Source organism: Sebastes fasciatus, chromosome 5, assembly GCF_043250625.1.
Source record: "Sebastes fasciatus isolate fSebFas1 chromosome 5, fSebFas1.pri, whole genome shotgun sequence".
NCBI classification, from domain to species: Eukaryota; Metazoa; Chordata; class Actinopteri; order Perciformes; family Sebastidae; genus Sebastes; species Sebastes fasciatus.
The window spans coordinates 13,910,814-13,938,491 of NC_133799.1; the positions used below are offsets into that span (position 1 = coordinate 13,910,814).

The following is a 27,678-nucleotide window of genomic DNA, read 5'->3' on the forward strand; positions in this document are numbered from 1 at the left end:
AAAGACAGGATGTACCTACCCTAACCGGCTGCTGAAGAGCTAGATAATAAGATTGATACCACTCATTTTTGTACAGTAAATATAAGGCTACAGCCAGCAGCCGGTTAGCTTGGCTTAGCATAAAGACCTTTTTCCAATGGTAACACAATCGGCCTACCAGCACCTACTAACATATTATATCTGTTTTGTTTGATCTGTACAAAAACTGATGTGTAAAAATAATAGTTTAAGTTTTTTTTTTATGGGGGATTATGTGTGAATATTTCTTGGCAGTAACTTCCTGGAGTCTCAGCTGGTTGCTTGGCAATCTCACGAGAAACAAATGAGATATAACATGTAAGTAAATGTGTTAATTGGTGAGTTTTAGAGGTGCTGGTAAGCGGATGCTTTGTTGAACCAAACTTTCCAACCAACCCAACCTTAGGATATTTTGCATCAATTTAACTTTATCACGTTACTTCCTTTTGCTACCTTTTCTGCCAACACGTTGTCATCCCAACTCGTCACATACTGCTGCTTTGTCACGCCCCTTGGCGCAACAAAACCACTTAGTTACCACTTGTGTTTGTTGGACCCATCCACCTCCCCACCCGTCCTTAATGTGTCTTTTCGCTCTTTAAACTACGTCACCATACTCCCGCCGCACTTTCTCTGAGTGTTAACTGTTGCCGCGGATTGGTAATTAATGGTAACTAATGGTGGCCTTGTGTGTTTGTATAACATGCCAACGGTATTTGACGCCCTGGGAAAGAGAACGAGCTGTTCCTGCTTAGAGAGGAACATACTTACTGTCAGAACAGGAAGAGAAGCTTTAATTTGCTTCAGAACTGCATTTAACCTGCAAAATGCCACTTTTTAAATTTATTAGACATTCTTAGTTGGGTTATATTTTAAGAAAAAAAGATCCTGGTTTAGGATCACTCGGATCAAACACTACAGTTGGACAATTCATAAATCCCTTTGTATCTTTTGCTGAATGTTTGGGATGTCACAAGGACAGCTCTTACATCGAGAGAGAGCCATTTGTGCTCTTTGTCCGATAAAAGCAGGTAATGGATTTGTTCAGAAAGTGCCGGTCCTTCTAATGCGTCACCAAAATGAGCACTAAGTTTTGAAGGCCAGTCTACCCACAGGTTGATCTGACATATTCACATCTGTTTTGAAACAATTATCAACTACTAATAACTATTAAAAGTCATGACCTTGGTAGCTTAGTGGTGAGCGGGCATGTGGAAAACTAGTTTTTAACCATTTGTACATCCGAAATTACTTGTTTATAACAGAAGGTTTGTTATACTGGAGCAGCATAATGGGAGTCTTAAAATTAACCAACTTCAAGCAAATACAAAACTAATTTTGAAAAACATGCATGCTGAGAAGACAAATCTGCTTGTCTCAAACCTTTATATGTCTCCTTTGTTTTGTGACTTTGAGCTATTATTTCCCTTTAATAGCATGCCATTCATTTGGGTGGCATTTTCTTGTACAGAGAGGTGCCTAGTTAACAAAGGGAGAAGAAAAGCCATTAAAATGGATGACTTTCTAATCAACAGAAAGCTACCAATGCAAAGAGGCACAAGTTGTTCTCTGAAACCGTCTTAATCATCCGACAAACACAATTATCGCCATCATTTCCCTGTGGGCCGAGCTCGGTCCGTGTTGTTTGACATCTGAAGTCGCGTTTTTACAAACTTCCCGTTTCATCTAAAGTGGGGCACTGAAAAAATAAGTCTAAACAAAAAGCTTTCAAGATGTGGAGCGGCTTAGTTTGAGCAATGGCAGGATTGTCTCATGTGTTTGCTTGCATTTGTCTGAAATACAGTCCTGTGGTTGTTTTGTTTTTGCCACATTGCTGTTATGAAAGGAGGAAAAAAAATCATGACAGGGAAACTTGTGTTATCTCAGCAGGACGTCGTGCGGCAAACTCCCTCTCTGTCGCATTACCAGACCAATATGCTCAGTAAATTCCACTTAGTTCATCTTCATTTAGAAATCGGGATGCTTGCTGAAGACGTAGTATGTCTCGGAGCCAAAAAAGAGAGTGGTGTTTTATTATTTTAAATTCTTAGGTGTTTATGAGAGATTATACATCAATGTCAAACCACAAATCTGCAGCAGCATATAGCGGCAAGCTGTCGCTAAATGAATGCTTCCATTTTCTCCACGTACTCTATGTGGAGGGGAGTGCTATGATGGTGCACAACAGACTTAACAGACTTAACATTATAATATATTCAACACTTTTTTATATGAAGCTCTAGCTGTGCTTTTACAGTTTAGGATCATACTATATGAAGCATAGAGGCTGTGTGCATGCATTGCCAGGATTCATCTAATTACACCCTCTTATGGGCTGCCAGTTCAAGGAGATGTGTGACAGTGTCGACAGTTCTGAAGCTATTCAGCGAAGTCCAACTGCTAGCTTTTGAGGACCAAAACAAGACTTGATTAGCGATGCCTCGGCAGGGATGCTGCTCCATACAGCTGTACGGTTGTTCTGACAGCGAAGGTATCAGCCGGATTTGAGCCGTCGAGGAAAAACAAGAAACTTAAGAGAGGGGACGAGCATAACAAGCAAACTAGCTCAGCTGCAGTCTTGTGCAGGCAGTTCTGCAGCTCCCTTGACAGCTATATTAGTGCTAATGGCATGCTGTGTTACTCTGTGGCACAGATGCACCTGGGCTGCAGGACAGAATGACTGCTGGATCAGCGTGAAAGCTTGTCGATTCAGGGGGCATGATGAAGCCCTTTCAGAGGTAAATTATACGGTAAAAACACATCCAATAGGCTTCTCCATCCACAAGACCTTCAAGTTATTATCCTTCAGATTTTCATGAAATCAATCCCTGTCCATGATAATATTTATGGTCTGCAATGTTTCAGCAATATCCATTCAATGTATTTACTAATGATGTTACGTGCTGTGCCGAGGCTTCGAAGCGCGTGTCGAGTAATCCAGGAAGTTTTCTGTGAAGCGCGTATCGAGGCTGGTATCGTTTTAGACCAACGACGTCATTGAAGACGCCCAAAGGCGAAACACAGTTGAGAACTTGAATAAAAACGAATGTCTTCCATCTATCATTTTCCTTTAGTTACACAGGCACATTCCCTGCCCTCTACCCGGTTAAACCTCTGCCACATATCTGGAGTATATCTGCCTGTTTTACACTCTTTGACCAACAGGTGGTTTTGTGTGCACACGAAGCCCAGATGAAGCCTCGGGAAATGAACCCTTTTGCGAACCAATTTGCTGGAGAGCTTCAGTGCTTCATGAAGCTTCATCTCGCCATCACTAGTAATTACATTGTGCAATAGGGGTGTTACAATTTTGATTCTAAATCAGAAATCTATCAAAATTAACTTCCAATCTTAATCCTGGAAAACAAAAGCAGGATCGACAATTATTTTATTTTACTCCGCCCCGCCTTCATGCACGTCCACAGAAAAATACAGCTATACTCAAGAAATGCAACAGCACATCTTACTCATGGTTAAAACTATAAACCAGCACAAAAATCACAATTCCCAACATAAGCCACCATGTTCTGAACACACACATTCAATTACAAACACTAACAAAAGTCAAAACATTTGCATTTTGGAACATAAAACAGCAAATTAAACTACTCAGTCCAGCATCAGGACTAGGCAGGCATGATGGGAAATGTGGGCCTTCCCTGTCACTACAATACTCAGGGCACTTCATGCATGCCTATGGCATTTTACACTGGCTGAATTAGCCTGGCGGCTAGCAGACTTTAGTTATATAATTTCCTCTCTCATAGCTCTTCTACTCTTACTTGGTTTAACATTAAGTCACTGCATCACCCGACAGAACTTTTTAAAGAAGAATTTGAAAGTGTAAATGACAGTTGTCAGGGCATAAAACCAATGATCTGTTGATCTTTACGAATCAAGACTCAATAGTCTAACAATGGCATGTTTAAATCGAAAATCGAATCGTGGATTTGGAGAATCGTGACACCCCTAATGTGTAATCACCTCTCTATATTGAAAAAGCAACATTAATACTTTTGGCATCTAGATATCACCAGTAAATAGATTCTAAATGTCACCAACCGAGGACGCGGTGTAAAGCCAGCTGTGAATGGATATTTGGGACTAAACATAGGATTTACTCTCTGGATGGATTCATGAAACACTTTTGTACTTTTGCTGAAATCCAGAGTAAGATCATGTTGACATGAAATACCGAATCTGCGTCATATGTAGGCTGCGTACGCATTATTCATATGCATGATTCAGTGCAAGAAATGTCACTCTATGGACATTTTCTTAGAATAAAAGTGTAAATCAACAGGTTATAAAGCATTCAGGTTTCATATTTTGGCTCAAAGTAAAAACTTTGGTAATACTAGAGGAGAGCACAAAAGGAACAGTTTCGTCCTAAAATATGTGGATATGCTGGGAATTTTGAAGTAATGTTGGTTTGTAATGGCTACAGCAATTTACATTGCTCTTTATTAATTTAGACCTACTGCCATGGTGCTCAAGCACCACTGACAAGAGATGTTAGGAAAAAAAAATGAAAACATTTCTATGAATAACACAATTTATTCCATAAATGATAGGCTGTGAAATATGGTGCACACCACTCCGGAGCCATCAAAAGGAGGCTTCAGGGAGAAACTGCATGAGGAGGCATTATCAGGCTTGTCAGCACGGCCTGTCTAAAATAAATAGCATTTGCATCTTTCTTCTATTTATCATCTGTTGCATTATGCCTGCTGTCCTCTCTTGCTGCTGATTAAATTTCCATTAGCCATGCTTACTAGTTGTGCTGGGGAGGGAGCTCCTGAAAAATGCTCTTTGAATGTGATTGCTCTGAGAGAGTCGAGGTTGGGTAATGACACGGTGGCATGATTATTTTTTTTGGGGGGGATATGCACCGTGTGACAGCGTGTCTTTTTCCAGTGCATTTCTGGCTTCTGTCTTGGAGGCTGGCAGGAGGAGAATGGGAAAGCAAAGAAGTCGACTACGAGATTGAAGGGGTGGAATAGAGAGAAGATGGACGTTTCAATCGAAAAGAAAATATCCTTTTGCATACTCCATTCATGCGTTAAGATGAGAACCACTGCTTGAGGGTATTCGGGAAAAAATAATCTCTCAGGAAATGTGTGTAAGCCCCTCATCCGCTCTCAAACGTGAGCACCTAAAAAGTCTCAGTTTAAGTCATGTGTTAATTAAAAATGTGCAACATTTTCATGTAATTACTGTAGATGTTGATTCAATGCTGATTCAATTATTTTAAATTGATTTATTTAGCCCAAAGTCATAAATTTGTCAAACATTAGACCCTCGATGAATGCACGATTGTTATATGACATGTAGTCCAATTTGTCACATCTAATAATCCCTTTGAATGGGAAGTGAATTGGTGAGGGGTTACTAAAATATAAAAGGTAGGATGTGTCCACATTAACTAACAAATCCTGGGCATATGACTCTGGCTAGGTTACAGAGAGGCCAAGTTTGCTTATTATGATCTTAAAACTCCCATATATTCATACTTAGACACTATTATTTTACCACGTGAATCACATTGCTATCAAACGTGCAAAAAACATCAAACCACAATGATTGAGTGCAATAGAGTCTGTGATTTTGATGTAAGCGGTGGTGAGCAACGCAAGGCATTGTGGGTCTTTAGGGACAGGGAGGCTACACTAGAGACTGAGCAGTAGTAGATGTTGCAGTGGTGTTTATCATCTTGAAACGATGAACGCCTCTAGCTGTCACAGTCAGTTTAGACCACATAATAATTTCTAATAGCTGTATTCTCATTAACGTGCCAATCTACTGTACAAGAAACAGCTTGCTAATAACCCTTACAAGGTTGTGACAGCACCAGTTGGCGTACCACTAGTTATCGATGCTGTTAGCATGGTGGCTAACCACCCTACGCCGTTATGACATATCGCTTCGGCTGTGCATTCAAACATGTTGTCAGTGTGCAAACTGAGCACCTTTACAACGGAGCCGCTTCACTGCACTCGTTAGATAATGTTTCATTACAGTTCTTTTCTCTGTTGATTTGTGTTTGTTGTCGCTGTGTGCTCATGGTTAGAAATTAATGAACGAACGAGTCAAATGGCGACCACTACCCAGAATGCAATGTGCCATGACATCATTGCCCATTCTCTATAACAAAGAATGTTTATTACAGAAGCAACCTGGTGATTCACACCTCTAAAATATCCTGGTTGACACAAATAGAATAAATAAAACAACATCCTGGCTCTTATAATTTAGTTTTGTGGTACCACAACGCTGGCGTGTTTGATTGAGCTAATTTGAAATCCTCAAGGAAAATATTATCTGTACTCACTGTTCCTTGGAGCTCAGCAAACTGTAACGGTCTTTTCCAAACCCCTCTGTCCAGCGGTGAGCTGTGCGATGAAGAAACATGTCATGAAGTTCCTCTTGCAAGCAGCTGCGAGTCCTGAACACCTCTTCTGCAGCAGCACTTGTGGCAGCATCTGATGCACACTACCCAGAAATTCACAAACTATTATTTAACTATTAACCTCTTAAAGGGACTGTTTGTAACTTCTTACACGTGTAAATCAATCCGGGTTGGTGTCCGATGCGCGCTCGCGTGTGGCTACGCTGTTCAGACAAGACTCCAACACAAACTACACGGAAGCACCGAAACCGCAAAGTTATATCTAGTGAAGCCCTTCTTGCAAAACAGTTTTGGTCGCGGTCGGAGGACGCGGGGGAGACCGTAGCTTTGGTCTCCAGAACCGGAGTCTCTGCTGTACTCTGCTCCTCTGCCTGCCTGCTTGCCTTCACTCACACACCGCGCTCGTTCTCGCTATTTCGCTCCACTTTCACGTGCATGCGCACACACTACACACTACAGAAGACTTCGTAGCTCTGAGAATATCTAGTGAATGTACAGTGGACGTTTGTGCAGAAATAAATGCTGCAGCTCCTCCAGACCAACAGAGGTTTTCCGTGTTTTGTGAAGTGACGGAGCTCCGCAGCGAGTAACGTTATCGTCTCCAACCAAAAATCCAGTGTCTCCCCTGTTCCCTCCGGCCGCGGTCGGGAGGCTGAAGCAGGAAAAGCCAACACTAGGATCAGCATTGATTCATGGAGAGACCTTCGTCTGGTCAGCTAACATTACTGCCAAGCAGCTGAAATATAGAGTGATATTGTGGTTTTAGCTGACGTGTGTCACCTCACTGTTTTGAGCAATGCTCGTTCATGTCTATGTAGAGCGAGCACAAGCTCGAGCCCGACGCTGACATTCGTTGACTTAACGGCCACAGGTGTTGCTGTTACAAACAGTCCCTTTAACAATCCAACAAATTCTGTCTTTCAGAGGTTGTAGCGGGCTCAGTTTTCAAGCTAGAATGTAAATAGATACTGTAATCATATGAAACTAGAAAACCTAAAGAATAGTGTGTCAGTCAGCATATACTTCTATCATAATGTTCCGAGCCCTTATACACTTTCACAATGTGTTTTAATTAATTGATTCATTTGACACAGTGCTGAGCTGCATCTCAAATTAATCTTCAGCTTCTCAGCTTTCAGTTTATGTACATCACTTCTATGTGACATATACTGTTGGGGGGTTAATATCCATATCATTACATTTTTCAGTGTTCATACTCACTCAGAAACCTGGTGGCAATTAACTAAGTCCACAGGTGCCTTTGACTTCAGTTCAGCAGAATTACTGGCTGAAAACAACTCCAAAACACGACGTACTCTCCTGTTTTAACAGGTTACACGCTGATATAAAACACCCAATTGTCAATCAACTGTTGTGCATCAAAGTTAACAGATTGTACAGAATTTACAACCATTAAAACGTCATAACATCTCTGTATTTCATTCACTTCTCCTGCTCTCCGTCTGTCGTTTGCTCTTGTTAGCCCCGCCCTCTAGGCTACGATACTCATCCCTGATTGGCTAATAACAAATTGATACCTGGCCAGCCAATTAGCAGAGAGAAAAATGACATGAGAGGTTCAAGGTCTCAGAATAAAGGACATTTCATGATTTTACCAACTATACATTCCTCCACCACAGTAATGCAAAAACATATTATTATAACAGCGATAATTGAAACAACACATATTTTAAAATGTACTTTGGATGTGATCATGTTAAACATATCAAAGAAACAATATTATTAGCGAATTAGGTGGTCTGAAAAGTGAAGCCAATGCGGAAGTGTCTTAAACTTGCATTCTTTCTAATATCCAGCAGGGGGCGACTCCTCTGGTTGCAAAAAGATGTCTGATTGTATAGAGGTCTATGAGAAAATGAGCCTACTTCTCACTTGATTTATTACCTTAGTAAACATCGTAAACATGAGTTTATGGTCTCAATCGCTAGTTTCAAGTCTTCTTCAATACATCATGATGTTCATTTAGTAAATTATGGTCCCATTTAGAGTAAAATAGACCATAAAGCAGGGTGTGCTTTAGGGCGTGGCTACCTCGTGATTGACAGTTCGCTACCACGGCGTTGTCTGGTCTTGAAGTTGTCCATGTTTTCGTCTTACAACTAACAACACTTTCACAGTGTGTTTTCAGATCATGGAAGTTAATTATAACCATTTTGGTCACGTGAAAATGTCTCATTCAGCGTTCGGTGTACTTCACCCTCTTGTGTCACTTGTGTTTGCAAAAAAACAAGACGGTGACTGCCAAAATGCCGAACTCAACGTCACAGTGACTACACCCACTTCTTTTATACAGTCTATGGGTACTACAGACAAATAATTCAGGTTATGAAAACTCCTTCCTCTGATCACAAAGAGTTCTGCGTTTTATGCTGTTGGCTCTAACAATGGTTTGTTTGGACTAAAAAAAAGAAAAAAGGAATTCAAATTCAACAATAAATCAAAAAGCCACATACAGTATGTGGTCAGGGGATGTGCAGTGTAAAAGCATAAAACTAATGACCATCTTATAGAAACTATAGATGACCACACAAGGGTTTATATGAAGCTGTAGCTTTCTCTAACTAGCTGCAGATCTCCTTGGTTCCCTTAATGGCGAGCTGGATTGATTAGTGCAGGGAGGATGGGCGGCCGCGTGGCATGCTGCCTCATTACTCTCAGTTTGCAGGTGTTCTCGATGCTTCGGTGCCCCTGCTACCTTGGCACAGAGAAGACAGAGGACAGAGACCAGACCCACCTCGTTCATCTTGCGCGCTGTGATGGAGGTCATGCAGGAAAGCACTCTTGCTCAGAATAAGTCGCTGGGAGTGACAGATGGAGTTGCAGGAACGGGAGGGGATTCAAGCTCAGCCTCAAAGTGTTTCATTTGTTTTTCATCTCAGGAAGGCGGCTGCAGGCACACTTTTGATGACAGCACCCGCCAGGCTTACTTTTATGGTTATGTAAGGCGCCCTGGCTCTGTGTGTTTGAATTTTACTACATCTTGATGAAACTGCAAATGTGGGTACTGATTGCGTGTTTATTGTAGGTTAGAACAGAGCAATATGTCTACGCTTTGATATGTTTGCTTTGCGAGAGCATGGCGGCAGAATGGCTGTGGTGGCCACATAATGGGCATAAAAATAATGCACTCGTGTCATTTTATCAAGATGTATTGAAATGTGGAAAAATGCAAAATGTACTCATGTACTCGCACATAGTGGAGTCTAGGAGGTGACAAAGACTATTTAAGCCATGCATGTAAAAACAACATAAACATGTGTACCCTCTTAAGATAATGGCAGGGGATTTACATAAAAATACGTATGCAGATGTTAACATGTACATACATATTGTACTTACATATACTGTACATGAGCTCATATGCACACACACACATACACATACACATACACACACATACACATACACATACACATACACACACATACTTGAAAATCTAATACAAAAGGTACAACCAGTGGATCTGCTGGTTATAATCTGGGATTATTTACTGGGACAGATGTTCTTCTTTGGCGAGATATGTGATAATTGGAGTCCATCTGTTGAAAAGAAAATGTTCATTTTCATGCCATCATGTTTTCCATCATACAATCACCAAATGGCGTATGAATGACATGGTATTGCGTACGTTATTTTCCGTGCCATAACAACGCCTTTGTTGCTTTTGGCATGTCATTTGTACACCATGTAGTCTGTACTGACTGCAATGCAAACGCATCTGTGTACATATGCTACGGTCAGAGGTAGTGATGTAGAATGAAAAGTGAGAAAGACTGCTTATGGTGGGCGGGAAGCGAGGTGGATTGGTCCAACAAACACAGGACTTTCAACCAAGAGGCTGGTGTAGGTATCCCAAAGTTGAGTTATTTTGAAAACACGTTAGTGACGTTTATGACGTGGTTCCTGTACTTATGTAATGTTGTTTGTATTTGTATTTTACATAGTAAATGTAATTATTTTAAGCCCAACCATGATGTTTTTCCTAAACCTAACTAAGTGGTTTTGTTGCTTAAACCTAACTTCGGCCATTTCACAGTAACAGCGTGGCGTTAAATGACGCACAAAAAGCCGTTTCACAACGTTAAGCCCCTGGCCTAAAGCCTAAAATGCGTTATCATGACACGGAAATGTTGTGCTATTTATGAGATCAGTACAGTATATCAACCCAGTCGCAGGAAAAAAAATTTGGTATTGGACGTTTCCGCAAACCACGGATACGTTGAATGGCAACGTTTCTTAACCAAAAATAAGTTTCATAAAATACGTTTCATATCACCCTCTTGTCACGAGTTTAAGAGTCAGTTTAAACTGATCTCAGCAGGTATGCCTTCAGTACTTTGCTAATTTTGGACCATTACAAAAGACATGGTTGAAGTCACACAGCGTCTCCAGCACAATGGTGACGACTGTGGATGTCACTTGTCATTGGGATCCTAAAATATCTTATTTTTCAAGCAATTGTTGAAGACAGAGGATGGGTCTGCTGACTGAGTTGAGTTCGGGACCACCCAGGAGAAGAGTTTGGATTGAGGTTATTGACATTTTGTTCATTAGTTTCCTCATTATGTGATTAAAAAACTTAATCCGGGCAGTATTACATTTCTATCAAACCATATTTGCTGCTGCAAATTAGTTTAATTTCAAGGTGACAGGGTTGTTACCTAGTTGAATGACTTCAGCAGACATATTTGAAATAAATGCCAAACAACACAGCTTTGTTCTTACAAGCTGCTTCGTCTAAATCTGAGGGCATAACGTCCAAATTGGCCATCCAGCTTGTCACAGCCGTCCTAATTGCCACGTTAGAGCCGGGATCTGCCTGAGACACAGGTCTCATTATTCTCGCTTTTATTTCACAAATACTTTGCAAATTCTTTCCTTCCTGACTTCAGCTTGCCGTCACTTATTGTTCCATCTCAGAGCGGAGTAGTTCTGGATCATAAACTCCATCTCCTCACATTTGCATATTCTCTCCAGAGGCACAAAGTCTGCAGTTGTCTTCTCAGGTGAGAGGCTAGACAGGCTATGCCAGTCGCAGGAACACTGCAATTAAGCAATGTGACCAGACCTTGTTGTTTAAGTCTCTTGAATCTACGCTGCTTATTGTTGTGCGGTGCATTATCTTGACAATCTCAGTGGGCTTTAATTATTGGAGCACTTAAAGAGTGTTGTAGAGTTCACCGGTGCTCTGTAACACTCAACACAGGGCTGCCAAGACAGAAACGAGTAGGTGGGCGGGGGGCAATTAGAGTGTAGAACAGCTTCCACTCAACTCTCGTCCCACAGGAATTCTGTCCTCACATTTTGGTTCCAGTCAATAATTCAGCCACTGGATTTAACCATTTGTCATCATATCAAACTCCCCATTGCCACTTGTGACTGGCTTTTAGAGGGGCTGGAAAAAAGAGCTGTCAGGGTGGAACAGTGCATCCAGGACAGCCCATAACTTTCATGACTTGAAGTTTGTCAACCCATTTGTGCTCCGCAACTGAAATTTTTAATTTCCTTCAGTGGAAGTGTTCTTTGGGCTAGCTCACACACTTTAATATGCTACTCTATCAAGCCAAGTATTAGTAGGTCGATAAGGCAAGAATACTTAATCATACTTTTCTTAAGTATATCCCAATATACTTAGACCTTTCTGTATACTGGACAGTGTGAGCCAAGTATACTTAGGAAGAAGGAAGAAAGAACTTCAATGCGTCATTTACTCTCTGAGGGAAGATGGTGAACTTTACGTCCTCTGAACCACCGCGGCCCAGCTGTGGCTCCTGAAGCTGTCGACCGTCCGTCCTGCAAAACAAAGAAGAGCAGCAAGCAACAGCACACAGGGACACCTGAGGCCTGTTTCACAAAAGCAGAATACAGAAATCCAGGATAAGAGAGAAAGCCAGGCTTGACCTAGTCTAGTCAGTTCATCCTGGCTTAACGCGTTTCACGAAGGCCAAGCCAGGCTGAGGAGGGGCGACTAGGTTGAGCCAGGTGTAAGTAATTCAGATAGATGCGCATTCACTGTTTTCCTCGATAGACCACGAGGTCCATCACAGATTTGCTGATGCTGAAATGGAGTAAACGCGTTCGGCTGTACTTTAAACCCTGTGAGAAACAGCTTTTAATGGAAGACTACGAGGAAGTAAAGCATATAATATGTGAAAAGGAAACATGGCTGTAATAAAATAGCGAGATAAAAACATGGCAGACAATAGCGGTCCAACTCAATGCGTAAGTGGCCTAAAAATAGCCTATAACGTTACATTCACTCACCACTGCTGTTAACTGAAAGCGTCATAATTAAACCATTCAAGGAGTTACTGTCACTTTGCTTTAAAAGTGAGCGGTGGAAGTTAATATATTATTTAGGAAATTTACTATGATGATTAATTACAACCACTAATCCACAATGATAGAATACGACGATACCATATACTGTATATATAACAATGATTAATACATGATGTTACATACATGCTTACAGTGTGCACTGGAATGATCACTTACTTCTTACTCTCTAATTTCCTCAATGTCTTTCTTTGTATCTCCATATCTCGGTCCAAGTCCTGCAGGTTTTTTTTTCTGGTTTTAAACATTGACTCTTTTTAAATAAATCACTTTTTTCATTGATATTTGCACCTCTGCAAACTATATTTGCTTTTTTAAGTGTGTGCTGCATGCCTACAGACATCTGACAGTTTGTCAATTCTTCAAAAAAAAAAAAACACATATTAATTAGCACAGCATGAATTGTGCATGGTGCTCATGGAAAACATCATTTTTATCAGGACCCAGATACTGTACAGCCTGAGAGCAGCCTGGCAACGTAGTGACTGTTACGTGTAGGACATCCACACCACGCAGAGTTAAGAACTGATAATGTGTTTTACAGAATTCACAAACTGTCAGATGTCTGTGCAGCACACACTTAACAATACAAACTGAGCGGATTAGAAAGAGAAGTAAGTGATAATTTCAATGTACACTGTAAGTATACACAGTAACACAATGTATTAATCATTGCTGTGTGTTTCTCTCTCAGCAGACCAGTGATCCAAGGAAAATAAAAGGTCAAAGCGTGGTGGTGTCCTCTCCCTGTTGTTTCATGAATATACAGAACACTATATAGTTACTGGTCCAGTGAACCTTATCAACCATTTCTAATCAATAATATATTCATCAAACCTCTAACAACAATATGAACAACAGTCTTCATAAACACAATATAACCGTAATAATGACTATCACATGACTGAATATAAAGAATAAAAATGAATGATGATCACAATTTTAAAATAAAAGTACTTAACCGAATGATGGTATATATTCAGTTAAGTACTTATTTTGATTAGCCTGCGTTAAAATATGGTATATTAATGCAGGCTAATAAAAATAACATGCATAAGATCATGTACTTACTGTAAAAAACACACTGGTTTCTGATCGGAGTGACTGAACAGATAAGACACCAGGATTAATCAAGCCTGGCTGTTAGCCTGGTCTGAATAAATCTCCATGGTAATTTATGTGCCACTGCTTTCGTTAAACCGAGTCAAGGCTAAACTGAGCCAGGATAACTGGAAAACCCCGGCTTGATCCGTTATCATGGTTTTGTGAAACAGGCCTCTGGTGGAGTGGAGGGCTCGGCACAGTCATCAAAACTAAACCTCTTTTCAAAACGACACGTATGAATGTTTTCAGATCTGAAGCTTCTATTGGCACCCGAATATTGTAGGTTAGGTTTGATTAGGTTTTGGCACACAAACTACAGGAAAAGATTGTGGTTTGGGATAAAAAACAACAAAAAAAACCCAACTTGATTAAATTAAGGATTATAAGGCAATTCTTGACATTTGAAAAAGTTTTTATTGGACAAAACAGTCCTGATTCAGGGAGTTTGAGTTTCGATTGATACATAAATTTGATGTTTAAAGGTCTTATTGATAACATTTTTATGTAGACAAATATTTAAAAAAAAAAAATAAAACATCCACAGAACTTTTAGGAAGGTGCAGAATAAAAATATCACTTTTCCTAAAAAAATGATGACTGTGAATTAATCATTTGAAAAACTTTAAAGAGCCCAAAATGAATGTTTTGTTTATCTCTGTAGAAGATGGTTGCCGCTTCTCACAAGGCTTGTGAGCCAATAGCATAACGACGTTGGCATCACGTGGTATCTCTGTGTCGTCAGCGTTCCAGTTGCCAGTTAGTGTGGAAAAAAACAAATAAATGGCTGCATTTGATGATAAGCGCCCGGCTTCACTCCGGTACCAAGTGCTCAGCGATAAAAGGAGGCTGCCTCTGCCATGTCTGGCCGCACTGACACTGGTGTCTCCATCAGGCTGCAGAATAAGTGAATATTTACCATGGCAACAAGTGACAACTAACGTTAACACATTATTAGCTATCTTAGCCCCCTCGCTCTGACATCTCTCCATTAATGCATGTATATAGGTCCTGTTTGTGCATGTGTGTATTTCGGGCCTGTGTGTATGTTCTATGTAAAATAACAGAGTGTCACAAATTGAATTTCCCCTCGGGGATTAATAAAGTCCCTTTCTTCTTCTTCTTAGCTTAATTGTTCAAACAACAATAACCCATAAAAATACAATTCAGCATATTTAAACAAAACCAACAACTACCAACAGCTATAGTCCTTACAACTTTAATTAATGTGTTGTCAGTCAGTGATCTCCTTTAAGTCCCTCCTTAAGACATATGGAGAGCTTTTCCTGATTTTACTTGAGTTTTAACTTCCTTTGAACTGTCTTTTATTTCCTTTGAAAATGGATTTCTTTTCTTATTCTTATTTCTATACTATATTGGATTATACACACCAGATTGTTTTTTATCCGTTTTCTTTTAAACCTGATGATTTATGACTTGTCTCTTTCATTTTGCTGCCTACACACTTTGTAGCATGGATTTTGGAGTGGATCATTATTATATAATTCACGTGTCGGTAAACATAGGTTGTTTTAGGTATTTGGATAAACAACAATTTCTGTTTTTTTTCTTGTGAGGACAGTCTCTGCATTTCTCATATTGATGTCCTGCTGAAAATGAAAGAAGTAATGGAACATTGTTTGTATTACTCTTTACCATAGATGTTTTTTAATTACTATTGAATGTCAGCGACTTGAGTATTTATATATAAAGGATACAACTAAACAAACAAAAAACATTAAAAACTCTGTATGATAAAAACAAACCAATTAAAAGATTTTTATACACAAGAAACTCAAATTACATCTGTTAATTAAATGGATGACTACTTTTAGTCCGTAACATGTTATTATGAATGTTGTTGTTGTGAAGGTCACATCAGTCAAACACAAAGACAATCTACAATTCCATCATCAACTGCCATTTATTAGTATCAAACCACTGCTACAAAATTACATCAAACATGATGAAAATGGACTTGCATACGTGCTATACACAATGTAAGCTTTAAAGGAATTAAAGTACATGAATTTTCTTATTTCTGGACAAATATCAATATATATTTATATATATTATATATAGATATATCAATGCCACTTAAAGCCATATATATCATTCCAGTGATCTAGAGCCTATACATGTACAACTACATCCCTGGTGGCTAAAGGACCTTCAGACACACTTGAGTAAACATTTCCATTTCAGACGTCTCATCATATTGTTTTTTGCAGCACGATGATTTAAATAAAACAAACAAATAATAAAAAAAATAGAAATAAAAGTCCATATAGAAAATGTTCCCGTCAACCTTATAATATCCATTCCCAGTTTTTGTAAAAAGAAAAACAAAAAAAAAGTAAATATATTCAATTTACAACCAGAAGAAATGCTGCACCTCATTACCTTGAACTCTACCAGAGGTCACTCACACCATTTAAACAAACACAACACTGAAGACACATTATGATGAACTGGTGCTACAAAGAAAGTGATTTGCTGTGTCATTCAGTGTATATAAAAACAATGTGTAATCTGCCTTGTGGGGCATGAAAACAAATGAAATGGGATTACAGTTTACTGTCAGTCAAATGATGACATTCTCTTCGATGAGAAAAAAAAACGTTCAATCCTTCATGAAAACTGACAATTGCCCGGGAGCTTTACGTGAAAACACTCCGCAGCGGGTGATTCAGTCGTCGGCGCCATGGAGAGACCTGGCTTAGATAGCTTGCTTTAAAACCCAGGCATTATCTCAGGCTCTGCATCATTGCCTGGCAACTTATTTTCCAGTCCAGTGGAAATAATGAGGGACAGGTTGACAAATACTTGATGCAACTCCTTTTTTTTTAAAAATAGCACGTCTCCACCCATCACTACACTGGCAGCTGCCACACCATCAGAGGGATTTCAAAGCGAATGGAGAGTCACACCAGTCAGAAATTACTCTCTGTTTTTGCACCAGTTGAAATGTTTGAGAGAAAAGAAGAATTTAAAAAAATAAAATCTTTTTTTCCATTTAGAGCTGAATCAAACTTGCCTTGAGATTGGTTATAGAGATTTTGTTTTTGCCTGTGTTTGACAGGAGGGAGAGCATTTTCCTGCTGTGCAGCAAACATATCTCCCAAACTGAATGCTAGCACTCAAGAAAACAGAGTTTTTTTTGATACCGACAACTCAGTATGCTGATCAGGGAAGTGGGACGGCGACTGCAGGAGCCAGGCGGCGGCTCCTCCAGCGGTGTAGTATGACACAATCTCCCAGTTAAAACTGACAAAGGCACAGGAAGGGTTTCATTAACCGCAGGGTCAGGAGGAATCCCGCTTTTCACAACTCCTCCGTCTCTCCTCTCTGCTTGTGCCGGGCCACAGACGCCTTTGTGAAGAGCCAAACTGCACTTTGACACCACGCTAATCATTTCCATAACCTATACAGTTTACTGTACATGCTGCTTTATAGTTTTGCTGCAGGATAATAATGCTGTTTTGCATATATTCAACTGCATACAACATCCAGCACTGAGTGGTCAAATCACAAAACACTGTAAAAGCATTATGTAGTGAAAAGACAACGCTGATAGGTTGAACATTTGTTTTTGTTGCAATACAAAATGACCCACTGTCGATATTTATTCACGTCTGTCTTTTAAGACTGTAAATGCCACTTTGCAAGATATTGAATCACCTCCCTGCATCTGCTTTTTATTGGCAACACAGTGTATTTGAGCTCCTGTTGGTGCAGCAACACCCTGGTGCAGAGTGTCACAGCAGTCTCTGAGTTCGTCATGATGTTTCTTACAGTGACACCCAGAGAGTCGCACAACATCCGCAAAATAATTCTCGCTGTTTGTCTAAGCTGTTTTTTTTTTTTTTTACTGCAGCAGGAACATTTTTAGGTACAGTATGTCAGTCACAGAAAAGATTAATAAACATGACTTTCAAATACATCCCATTACTAAAGACCATTTGTATACAGTTTGACCTGATGGAGACGATTTGAACCCTGCATGCTTCTGTGTCCCTGGAAGATAAATACACACGATTACACTTTATGCATTAATCCTAATTATTCTAATTATGATGACATTAAACTTTTTTTAATGTATTTGTATTGAATGCTACTTTGGGGTTACATGTGTCAGAATAACTGTTAAACTTAAAGGTGCAGTGTGTGATATCTGGCGGCGTCTATAGCGGAAACTTCTCCCGTGTGCCAAGCGTGTAGGAGAACTATGGTGGTCAACGCGAAAACGTGAAAACGTGAACGTCCCTATTTAGAACAAGTTTTTGGTTGGCGTAGAAACATGTCGGCCGGCTCCATGAAGAGGATCCGCTACCTATGTAGATATAAACGGCTCATTGTAAGGTAACGAAAACACAGCAATTCTTATTTTCAGGTGATTATACACTAATGAAAACATATGTATTAATATTATATTCAATTTCTGCCAATAGATCACCCTAAATGCTACACACTGTTCCTTTAATTAGTGCTGTAGTTTGCTTCTATGTTGACATATTGAATGTTTAATGGTTATAAATAGCCAATAAAGTGAAATCGGACTGCGTACATTAGCATTAATGCTCCAAATGAGGGTTGGTTGTGGTTGATAAAATACTTTAAAGGCACATAAAGTACAAAGTCCAAGACTCAGCTGTTGTTTAATGAATCCAAACTTGTAATAAATGCAAACATGATTCCGATGCATCGGGATGAGAGGAGGATTTGGAATGGACAATTTAAAAGAATTCAGGTTGGGGAATGTGGGGCCGTAATAATACGCGCTAGCATGAATATTTAAAATCCTCTTATCTTAAATTTAAAAGTGGAGAGATTTTTTTTCCCCCGTCCGCTGTCAGCTGGGAGCGCGAGGTGAGGCAGTGATCTCTGCAGGTGGGTGGCGTGGCCTCTTTTCAGCTTGTGCATCAACATGACTTTTTCAGCTGAACTTTTATGAGGTAGGTCACACAGCCGTGGGTCACAAAGCCTTGCGCTGTTGCGAAAAAAAAAGAGGAATAATCGGCCCCTGATGCATTATGGGACTGTATGTGCAGTGACTTATGTTTGTAAATATCTCCAGATCGTATATATATATACTGAGCGACACACTCCACTCAATGATGGGGATGCAGTGCAAATGGTGGTTAATCCTACAGTATGTGCTGTGGCTGCTGGCCACCTGGGCTCAGGAGGATTTATGCAGTGTTTAAGGGCAGAGGGGAGGGGATCAAATATGCATGATACGGCAAAATTAAGATGAGTCAATAATTCAAGCTACACTGTACAAACAGGCTGGTTTCATTCAAGCCTCTCAAGCCTGGAGAATAGTCCCAGCAGTGCTTGTTTCACCAGGGTTTAACTGTGCCACTGGCTAAGCAGCATTTTGCTTGAAGTCAACTTCAAAGAACTTGATAATTCATCTGTAGCCTATCTATAAAACCAGACCAATTCACTGCAGCGAACACATTCACTGGTAATATGGAGCTTCATTACTGGGACACCTAAAATTACCTTTTCATTATTCTAATCGAAAAGTGGAATTATATTTAGTGAGGACTGCTGAGTAGTGGTCTACTTCTGGTAATAGTGACAAAAATCTGATCTGTAATTTCTGTATAACAGACCGTTGCTATGTATAACAGACCGTTGCTATGGGCGCAGCTCTGATGTTGGACTCTGGCAGATCGTTTATGTGTCAATATATTGATTTCTTCAGTAAGTAGCCGTGTAATATGCGGGATAATGTAAAGCTAGTGGGTCATCCCTGAAGGGGATTCTTTCACAACAATGACTGGCTCGCTGTACATTAACCCTTATATAACTAAAAAGGGATTTTGAGTATTACTAAATTACTATCTGCTATCTTTATCTTCAGTACTCAGCCCGTTTGCAATAAAAGGCGTATATGAATGACAGTGTGCAATAAGAAACGCCTTCCTTGTTTTTGGCGTGTCATTTGTACGCCATGTAGTCTGTACTGACTACGAAGTAAACGAATTTGCGTAAATATGCTCGGAGCTAGTGACGTAGAATAAAAAGCGTGAAAGACCGCTTACTGCGGGCAGAAGGGGAGGTGGATGGGTCCAACAAAATTTCTGACTTTCAACCAGGAGACCAGTGTTTTGTTTTGTAAGTTAGGTTAGTGATGTTTGTGACGTGTATTCCGTACTTATGTTACGTTGTTTCCGTACGTATTTAACTTAGTTTACGTCATTATTTTAAGCCCAGCCATGATGTTTTTCCTAAACCTAAGTGAGTGGTTCTGTTGCCTCAACCTCACTGCGGACGTTAGTAGTAGTTTTGTTGTGTGGAGTACAAATGACACACAAAAAGCCTAAAATGCGTCCTCATGACACGCCGACTGTCCTTGTAATGTCTCGCTATTTTTACGCTTTCCCGTGAAACCGGGTTGAAGTAATCGACTGCCGTCTATAGCTACAACGTAGCGGGCTGGATTTTGACGTTTGCAGTCAGCCAACGTCAGATTATTTATTGACCAACAGACTCATTACGTAGCTGGACCTTTTGAACAGCGAAAAAAAACGCAATTTTACCTCAGTTTTTAAAAAGCGAAACAGTACAGAGTGGTGTTTTCCCTCTCAAACAAACCATCTTTGGCTGAACGATGCTCGTTTACTACGGTAGGTCAACGTATCCTCATACAACAGTTCGCATGATAACTGAAAAGTTGTCCCTCATTTTTACTACTTAGTCAGGTTTAGGAAAATAACTTAAGTAAAGAAGTTATGTGTAAATCAACATTGACTTCTGTTTTCACACAGGCTATGAACACCGGTCTCCTGGGCGACAGTCCAGTGCTGTTTGACCTACCCATCCACCCGACCTCCTCCCTACATGGTGTTTGTCGCTCTTTATACTTCCTGTTTCACGATTGTGTGGATTACATAAGAAATGATTTTGTGGTATATATATATGAATTACAGTGCATTACTTTTCATAGATATACTGTAGCTACAAACGGTGTATGAGGTGTATGAGAACAGCCTGACTGGTAACAACCAACACCTCATTTTGTAGTTGAACTAACCCACAAAGTAAATGTTGATACAGCTCATAAAATCTAAAAATGAGAAGCCCGCTAACAGCATCGGTTTTAAGGGGGACAGCTGGTTGCAGGGAGAACGTAGTGACAAGACAGTTTATATTTTAAGGAGGACATTGTCTAAACGGCGCGCTCTGGCTCAAACCTTATCCTATCTGATAACAACAACAACCCCTTTGAGTGCTCATTAACTCAGATGTGGGTTTATATTGTAACATGAAGACTTTTATTGCAAATAATAGTGATTCGATAAAAGGGACTTGTTAATATTCAAAAAAGAATCAACATCCAGTACATTTCATATGTATGAATACTAGCATGGTCTCGACTGCTCGGACAAGCAACCAACGTAACTCCAGACTGTCACCAATGTGCCACAATAATAATAATCATCTTGACTCTGAACAGCAGTAGTTTTTAGTTCATCAGCAAAAAAGTCGATTCAAATAAATCACAAACAAACATAGCCGGCTGGTCTGAAGGAGGTACTGTATGTATTTTTAGACCAGGTTTAAGAACCAAAAGGTTGTTGGAAAAAAACGGTTTCCATTCATAAAAAGTATGAATATCTGTAAAATGGCCACCTCAAAAACACAGGTTAACTTTGACATGCAGCACAACCATACTCTCTGCACATCGTCAAACACGCAAGTGTGTGAAAACTATGACTACACACTGGCTCTAAAGATCAAAAGGTATCCTATTTTCTCCAAATATACACACATTGACTCTGTTCTATAATACTGTTATATTGGTTCACACCCTCTCTGTTTCAAAAAGTAGGTAATTTGATTGCAAACATTGTTCTTTTTAATGTACTCGTCTGACAAAAAATCAACAACAGTCATGGCATCTAAATGAACCCGACAACATTATAAACTATGCCATACTGTGCCTCATTCAAATAAATGTCACATATCCAGTTTTACATGTTTCAAATGTAATTTTTTATACATTGTTTTTCATAAAGGAAGAGAATAAATATACTTCTGACCCATTTTCATTATACCTTAACATTTAAACAAGATCATATGGTGCAGTATTTTCATAATTTGTAAAACAAGCTGATAACAATTTCAGTACAAACAATAAAATCAAATAAAAAAAAATGTTTAGCAGACCCTTAAAACAAATCACCACAGAACGTAAAAGTAATAACAGTGTTTGTGCTTTAAGTCTTTTAACTGCGATGGCTATTTCTCTATAGGGTTTTGCAGTTACAAGTTCCTGTGAAAATACTGCGTGAACTGTTAGTCCCTCGATCGCGGGGGGCAAAATATAACACGATCCAAATCCAAACGAGACCTGCGAACATTATGTCAACCTGCACGACGAATACTGCATTTTTATCAGTTGCAACTGGCTTATTTGAAAATACCTGCAAGAGCCATAAGTTGAGAAATTTAGTTTTGACTGAATATAATGCCTAATTAGAAAGATAAGTCAGCTACTGGTTTATGAACATTCGATAAGCAGTAATGAGTTGTATCTTATTGAGAGCTTCTGGAAGTGTCCTTCTAAAGGAGGTTAATTTGATGTCTATGGTACTATTAAGGCATTACAGTACAGTATCTCTGTTTACACCATGAATTGAAGATACTTGAGGATGAATATGCCATGTCGAAAAAGCAAACCCTTTACGATAACAATTGTTTTCTGGAGCCTTGATATGGTTGATTTCAGTGAACAAAAAGCCACATTTTCTCCTATTAAACGACCTCATGGTTTAATGTATTCTCCGCTGGACATTCACTGATCAGCTGTTTGGATAAAATGGACTCTCGTCTCGGAGGAACTGTTAGCACCTTAGGCCATGTTTGTAGCGATGGAGCTTTATTTTGTGTTCTGTTGCTCATTATTAATATAAGAAGGACTCAGTTTGGAGGCAAAGCAGGTTTTTGCCAAGTTCACACTACACGACTTTCAAAGTCGTCAATCGCTGTACTATTCACACTACACAACTTCCTGTGTTGTAATCGGGAGTTTTTAATGGTCTTTAGTCGTTGTGGTTTTCACACAACATGACTGACTGGCGACAGGGGGTCACACACTATAAGATCTTTCACCGGGAGGAATCCCCGATGAGGTCTCCAAACTGTGTTTTGTCACGAAAACACGCGAGAAACACACGGTAAATGACACATTGCTGATGTTGTTGTTGGCAGGTGTTTAAAAAATAGCCTGTTTCCACACTCTTTTTTTACTATTTATTCCTCTAGGTGCAACAACAACTTTACTACGCTTTCTCATTTGCTGTAGGCCGGAGTCCCCGACAGGTCCAGATATTTAGCATGCTAGATATCTGGAATGTGTCTGCGAGGCATCGGCGAACCTCTTGGCTCGCGTCTTTGAGCAGTTCACACATGACGCTCGAGCGGCAATGTGCGAGTGGCGAGGCAACGCCGATTTAATCTGGGGCTTTTGTCGGGGAGCTCCAAAAACAAAAACAAAAAATGGAAAATCAGGGTTAAAGTTGTGTAGTGTGAACTCGGCATTATTTATACTTTTTCTTTTAGATCATATATGTTGCCAGAAATCTTAAGTTACATGACCTCTGGCTCTCTGGATGTCCTTTATTTGTTTACTGGTGCAATGAAGTAGATATATTTACTATAAAAGAGACTATATTTAAGTATTGAATTATCTGTAAAAAAAAAAACAGGGGAATAAAGTACCGAGCTGCAGAATGCTGCTTTCCCAGAGTCCATTATTTAAGTATCATGCCAAAAGTTGAAGCCAAAAACTTCAAGCGACCTACAGTGTGCAGCTGTGGGTTTTCCAGCCAGTCGATGATCAGTGAGCACACAACAAATTCAGAGGCAAGACGCTCTGCTCAGACGCCCACTGGAGGTGGCGCGTTTCAAAGAGCTGAGAAAAGCTTGGGCTCTGCTTTTTCTTCTCAGCTGCAACAGTTTGTTGTGACATTCACGTTATGTGGACTCTCTGAAAGGAAAAAAAAAAAATATGGAGTATATACTGTGGTTATTTATATTTTCAAGAAAAATGTAAACATAGGGCAACGATGTTCCTCCCTTCATACTGTACAAAGTCATGGACTGTGTTAATGCTCTTGGTCGAATGAGAAAAGCTGGTCCCACTTTAAAACAAAAGCCTACACTATATTAAAATATAAAGATACAATACAGTATACTTTGCTACTTTGACGGCCGCCTGATCAAATCTGTTAGGCAGGCATAGTAACTGAAGGACCCATTTCAGAATACAACAAAGCACACCTTCAACACTGTTCATCCATCTATTGAGTAATCATGACAATACAGGTCCTGAAAAAGCCCTGCCTTTATGTTCTTTTGATTTTTTTTCTGTTTTTTTCTTTTTTAAGCACACTCCATATTCAGAATTTGTATTGTTAGGAATCTAAATGTCTTTCCTTTGTTCAACAACCCATAATACATTCAATACAACATTGGTATGGTAATTCTGTGTACTGAGAGACTTGGCACAATTGCTTCTTTTTAGCCATGTACAAAAACGGATGAAAATGTCAATTTTGCGCCGTCGCCTCCCAGAGAAAGAGGCATGAAAGTAACTTGTTTGGGAAGTTTGGGGGCTTTTTGATATGATTGGAGGTGGGGTGGGGTGATGGGGGATGGGGGGGGGGGGGGGGGGGTGAGCACTGATTCACAATCAATCAGAAAATAAGAGAGGAAATAATAATAATAATAATAATAAAAAAAAAAACATCATAGTATTTACATGACAGAAATTTCACCAAAAAAAGCAAAGAAAATAAAAAGAAAAATTTCCCCACACAAAGTAACGCTGATTATTTTCCCCATCATCACGGCTTTTCAACAAACTGTACCAGATTGGACTCCAGCCTTCAGCAATGTCAAAAAGGATTCATAAATGCTCTCGACAGTCATTGTGTCTGGACTGGCCTCTGCTAGTACACGCTGATGAAGGAGGAGAGAGCCAGGACCAGGTATTGGCAGGCCAGCGGGACGTGCGCGCTTCCTGTGCTCCCATAGGGTGCAGTGTTGGGCGCTGTGGGCAGGAAACAAGAGAAGCTCTGATTAGTTGTGATTGCGCTTTCACCATTTTGAAAACCCGCAGTCAGCTTAGTATGGTGCTTCCAAATGAACTGCAATTACTGTGCTACTTCGGCTGTTTGGAGTCGGTTCCTCCGTTTTGTAAGAGAAACTCACACTTCATAAGACTGCTGCTGCTGCTGTATATGCTGAACAGAGGTGGAAGAAGTTCTCACATCCTGCACTTAAATACAAGTACCAACACTACAATGTAAACATACTGCAATAGATTAAAAAAACTGCACTTAAAATCCTACTAAAGTAAAAAAAAAATTGTATCAAAGCATAAACAGAATACTACTGTTGTAGCTGGTTGAGGTGACGCTTGTTTTAAGTAGTTTATATATACAGTTTATAAGGTGCAGTGGTTCCCAACCTGGGGGTCGGGCCCCTCCAAATGGTCATAATCATATCAAGCTTTAAAGAGGACCTATTATACAAATTTTCGGCTGCATATTGTATTTTGGGTTTCTACTAGAACATGTTTGCATGCTTTAAGTATGAAAAAAACACTTTATTTTTTCTCATACCGGCTGTATTGCAGCACCTCTTTTCACCCTCTGTCTGAAACGCTCTGTTTGAGCTCTTGTCCCGCCCTCCCAAAAAGCCTAGTCTGCTCTGATTGGTCAGCTGGCCAACTTTTGTGATTGGTCAACCGAACCAAACTCTTCGGACTCCGTTACAGCTCCGCTCTAAGTAGCTTTGTTTCAGGGCGTGCCAAACTAGCCGCGAGACAGGTACTATGCAAATGTGTTACTTGGTGACATCACCACGTTACAGAGGAAAATGCAGGACTTCAATCAAGGTGTTTCAGGCAGTTCAGGAGCAGCGTTTCCCTTTGGTGCGGACTTTGGGCTTTGTAGCTTTGCAGACCTCTAACATGCACAAAAAACTATATAACACACTAGGGAAAGCAAAAATGCATAATAGGTCGTCTTTCATCATGTCAAGTCAGGTTAAGCAAATTTAAAAACAACAAATGTTGACCAAAGTGCTTCACAGAGAGAAAAATAATGATCAAAATATAGGCAAAATATAGGCATATATATACACATAATTATGGATAACATTTTGGATGCAATTATATAAACACAATTGGTGGTGCTGGGGTAGGAAAGACGAAGAAAAAATTAAATTCTGCAACAATATTTTTTGGATTATTCTCTAAACTTTGAGAGTTTTACATCTTTGACCATCAAACAGTTATTGAAACCTTGTGAGAAAGTTAAGAGAGGAAATCACTCTTTGGTGGAACTGCTGCTAACAACTCAGTAGACACTAGTTTTTCTGCAATGAGTTACAAGCCCAACAAGATTAGGAACCACTGGTTTAATCTTTAAACAGTGAATTGTATCTAATACGCTTATTATCTATTTTTTTTTAATGTAAAATCTTCAAAGCCCCTACACACTCAAAGTCCACTAATACAGGTGTTTATACCTACAGTATGTTGAGGGCTTGATTGACAGCTCTCTCATTCTCGTTTTGTTACGGCTGTACTGTAAGGGGCGAGACAACTTACCCTGTTATTATTCTTATTGGTCCATAGATTCAACCTGACTAAAGGTCTAATGAGTAATTGAACACACCTGTATGGGTGTGCGAGGCCTTTAATCTAAAAAGGATCTACAGTAGACCTTTTTCACGGAAGACATTTTGACTTGTCGCAGCGGGAAAAGCACGGGTGTAAATAATGAATTTAATGATGGCTGAATTCCATTTCGCTGCTTTGATTTCAGGTTCCTGCTGTCGTGCATGCTGGCTCACCGCTATACTCTCACTGGAACACTTGAATAGCACAGAGCCATCGTTATGGGACACCTGTTATGTGCTTTTCCTACAATGACAAGTCAAAAAGAAGCAACATTAAATGAACCACTACCTCAAAAATTGTAGTGCAGTGCTTGATTAAATGTACTTTTGTTACTTCAGATTCTCTAAACTACTTTTCTTCCATCTCATCTTTTTCTAGTTTCGAAACTCTTTCCTCTCTTTCATATTAGAGGCACAAAGAAAGCCATCAGTGGAGAGAGAGAGGAGAATAAATGAGGGCGACACGAGGTCTTTTTCTCCACATTCCTGTCGGGAGGGCGGCTTTGTTTTTGTGCTGTTTGTGTTTCTCTGACCAGCAGACAGCCACAGTAATATGAACAGGTCTCTCTGGAGAGCTGCGTCAGGCGGACAGAGAGGCAGAGAGGGCAGCCTTTCATTTGGAGGGGCTACTCTGCCTCCCTCCTCAACACGGACACACACTCTTTTAGTTTGTAGCTCAATAAAGCACACCTCACAGGTTACAAAACATGCTCTCCCTCCGCACACACACACACACACACACACACACACACACACATATACCTGAATGTACGGGTCACATGCATGCCTGCACACACACACTCACACAAGGCGAGGCAGTGCAAACAAGCTCTGCTCTACCAGGGGAAATCATGTGGTGCACAGCCCATATCAGCAGGGTGCCTCTCTTTACACAGCCATGTAATTAGTTCACAATGTAACTCCTCTGATGTGGACCTCACGTTGCACAAACGCACCGAGCAAAGCGAAACAACAAAAATAACACACGCACACGGATGCAATCGTGAACATATACGGTCTAAAAAGTCCTTTTTCTTGAAGTTGTTGTTATCCCCACTGTGCTCCTATTATTGTGGCCCGGGTAT

General features: G+C 39.9%; 1 protein-coding gene across 2 annotated transcripts in view; it reads right to left on the reverse strand.

Annotated features, from left to right (window-relative positions):
* Positions 1–21,151: 21,151 nt before the first annotated feature.
* The window catches only part of negr1 (neuronal growth regulator 1), a 169,641-nt gene continuing 163,114 nt past the window's right edge, over positions 21,152–27,678 (reverse strand). For both annotated transcript variants that reach the window (XM_074635155.1, XM_074635156.1), the window contains one exon: positions 21,152–24,956. In XM_074635155.1, the coding sequence (XP_074491256.1) occupies positions 24,856–24,956 (101 nt within the window). In that variant the 3' untranslated portion in view covers positions 21,152–24,855. The remainder of the gene's footprint in view (positions 24,957–27,678) is intronic.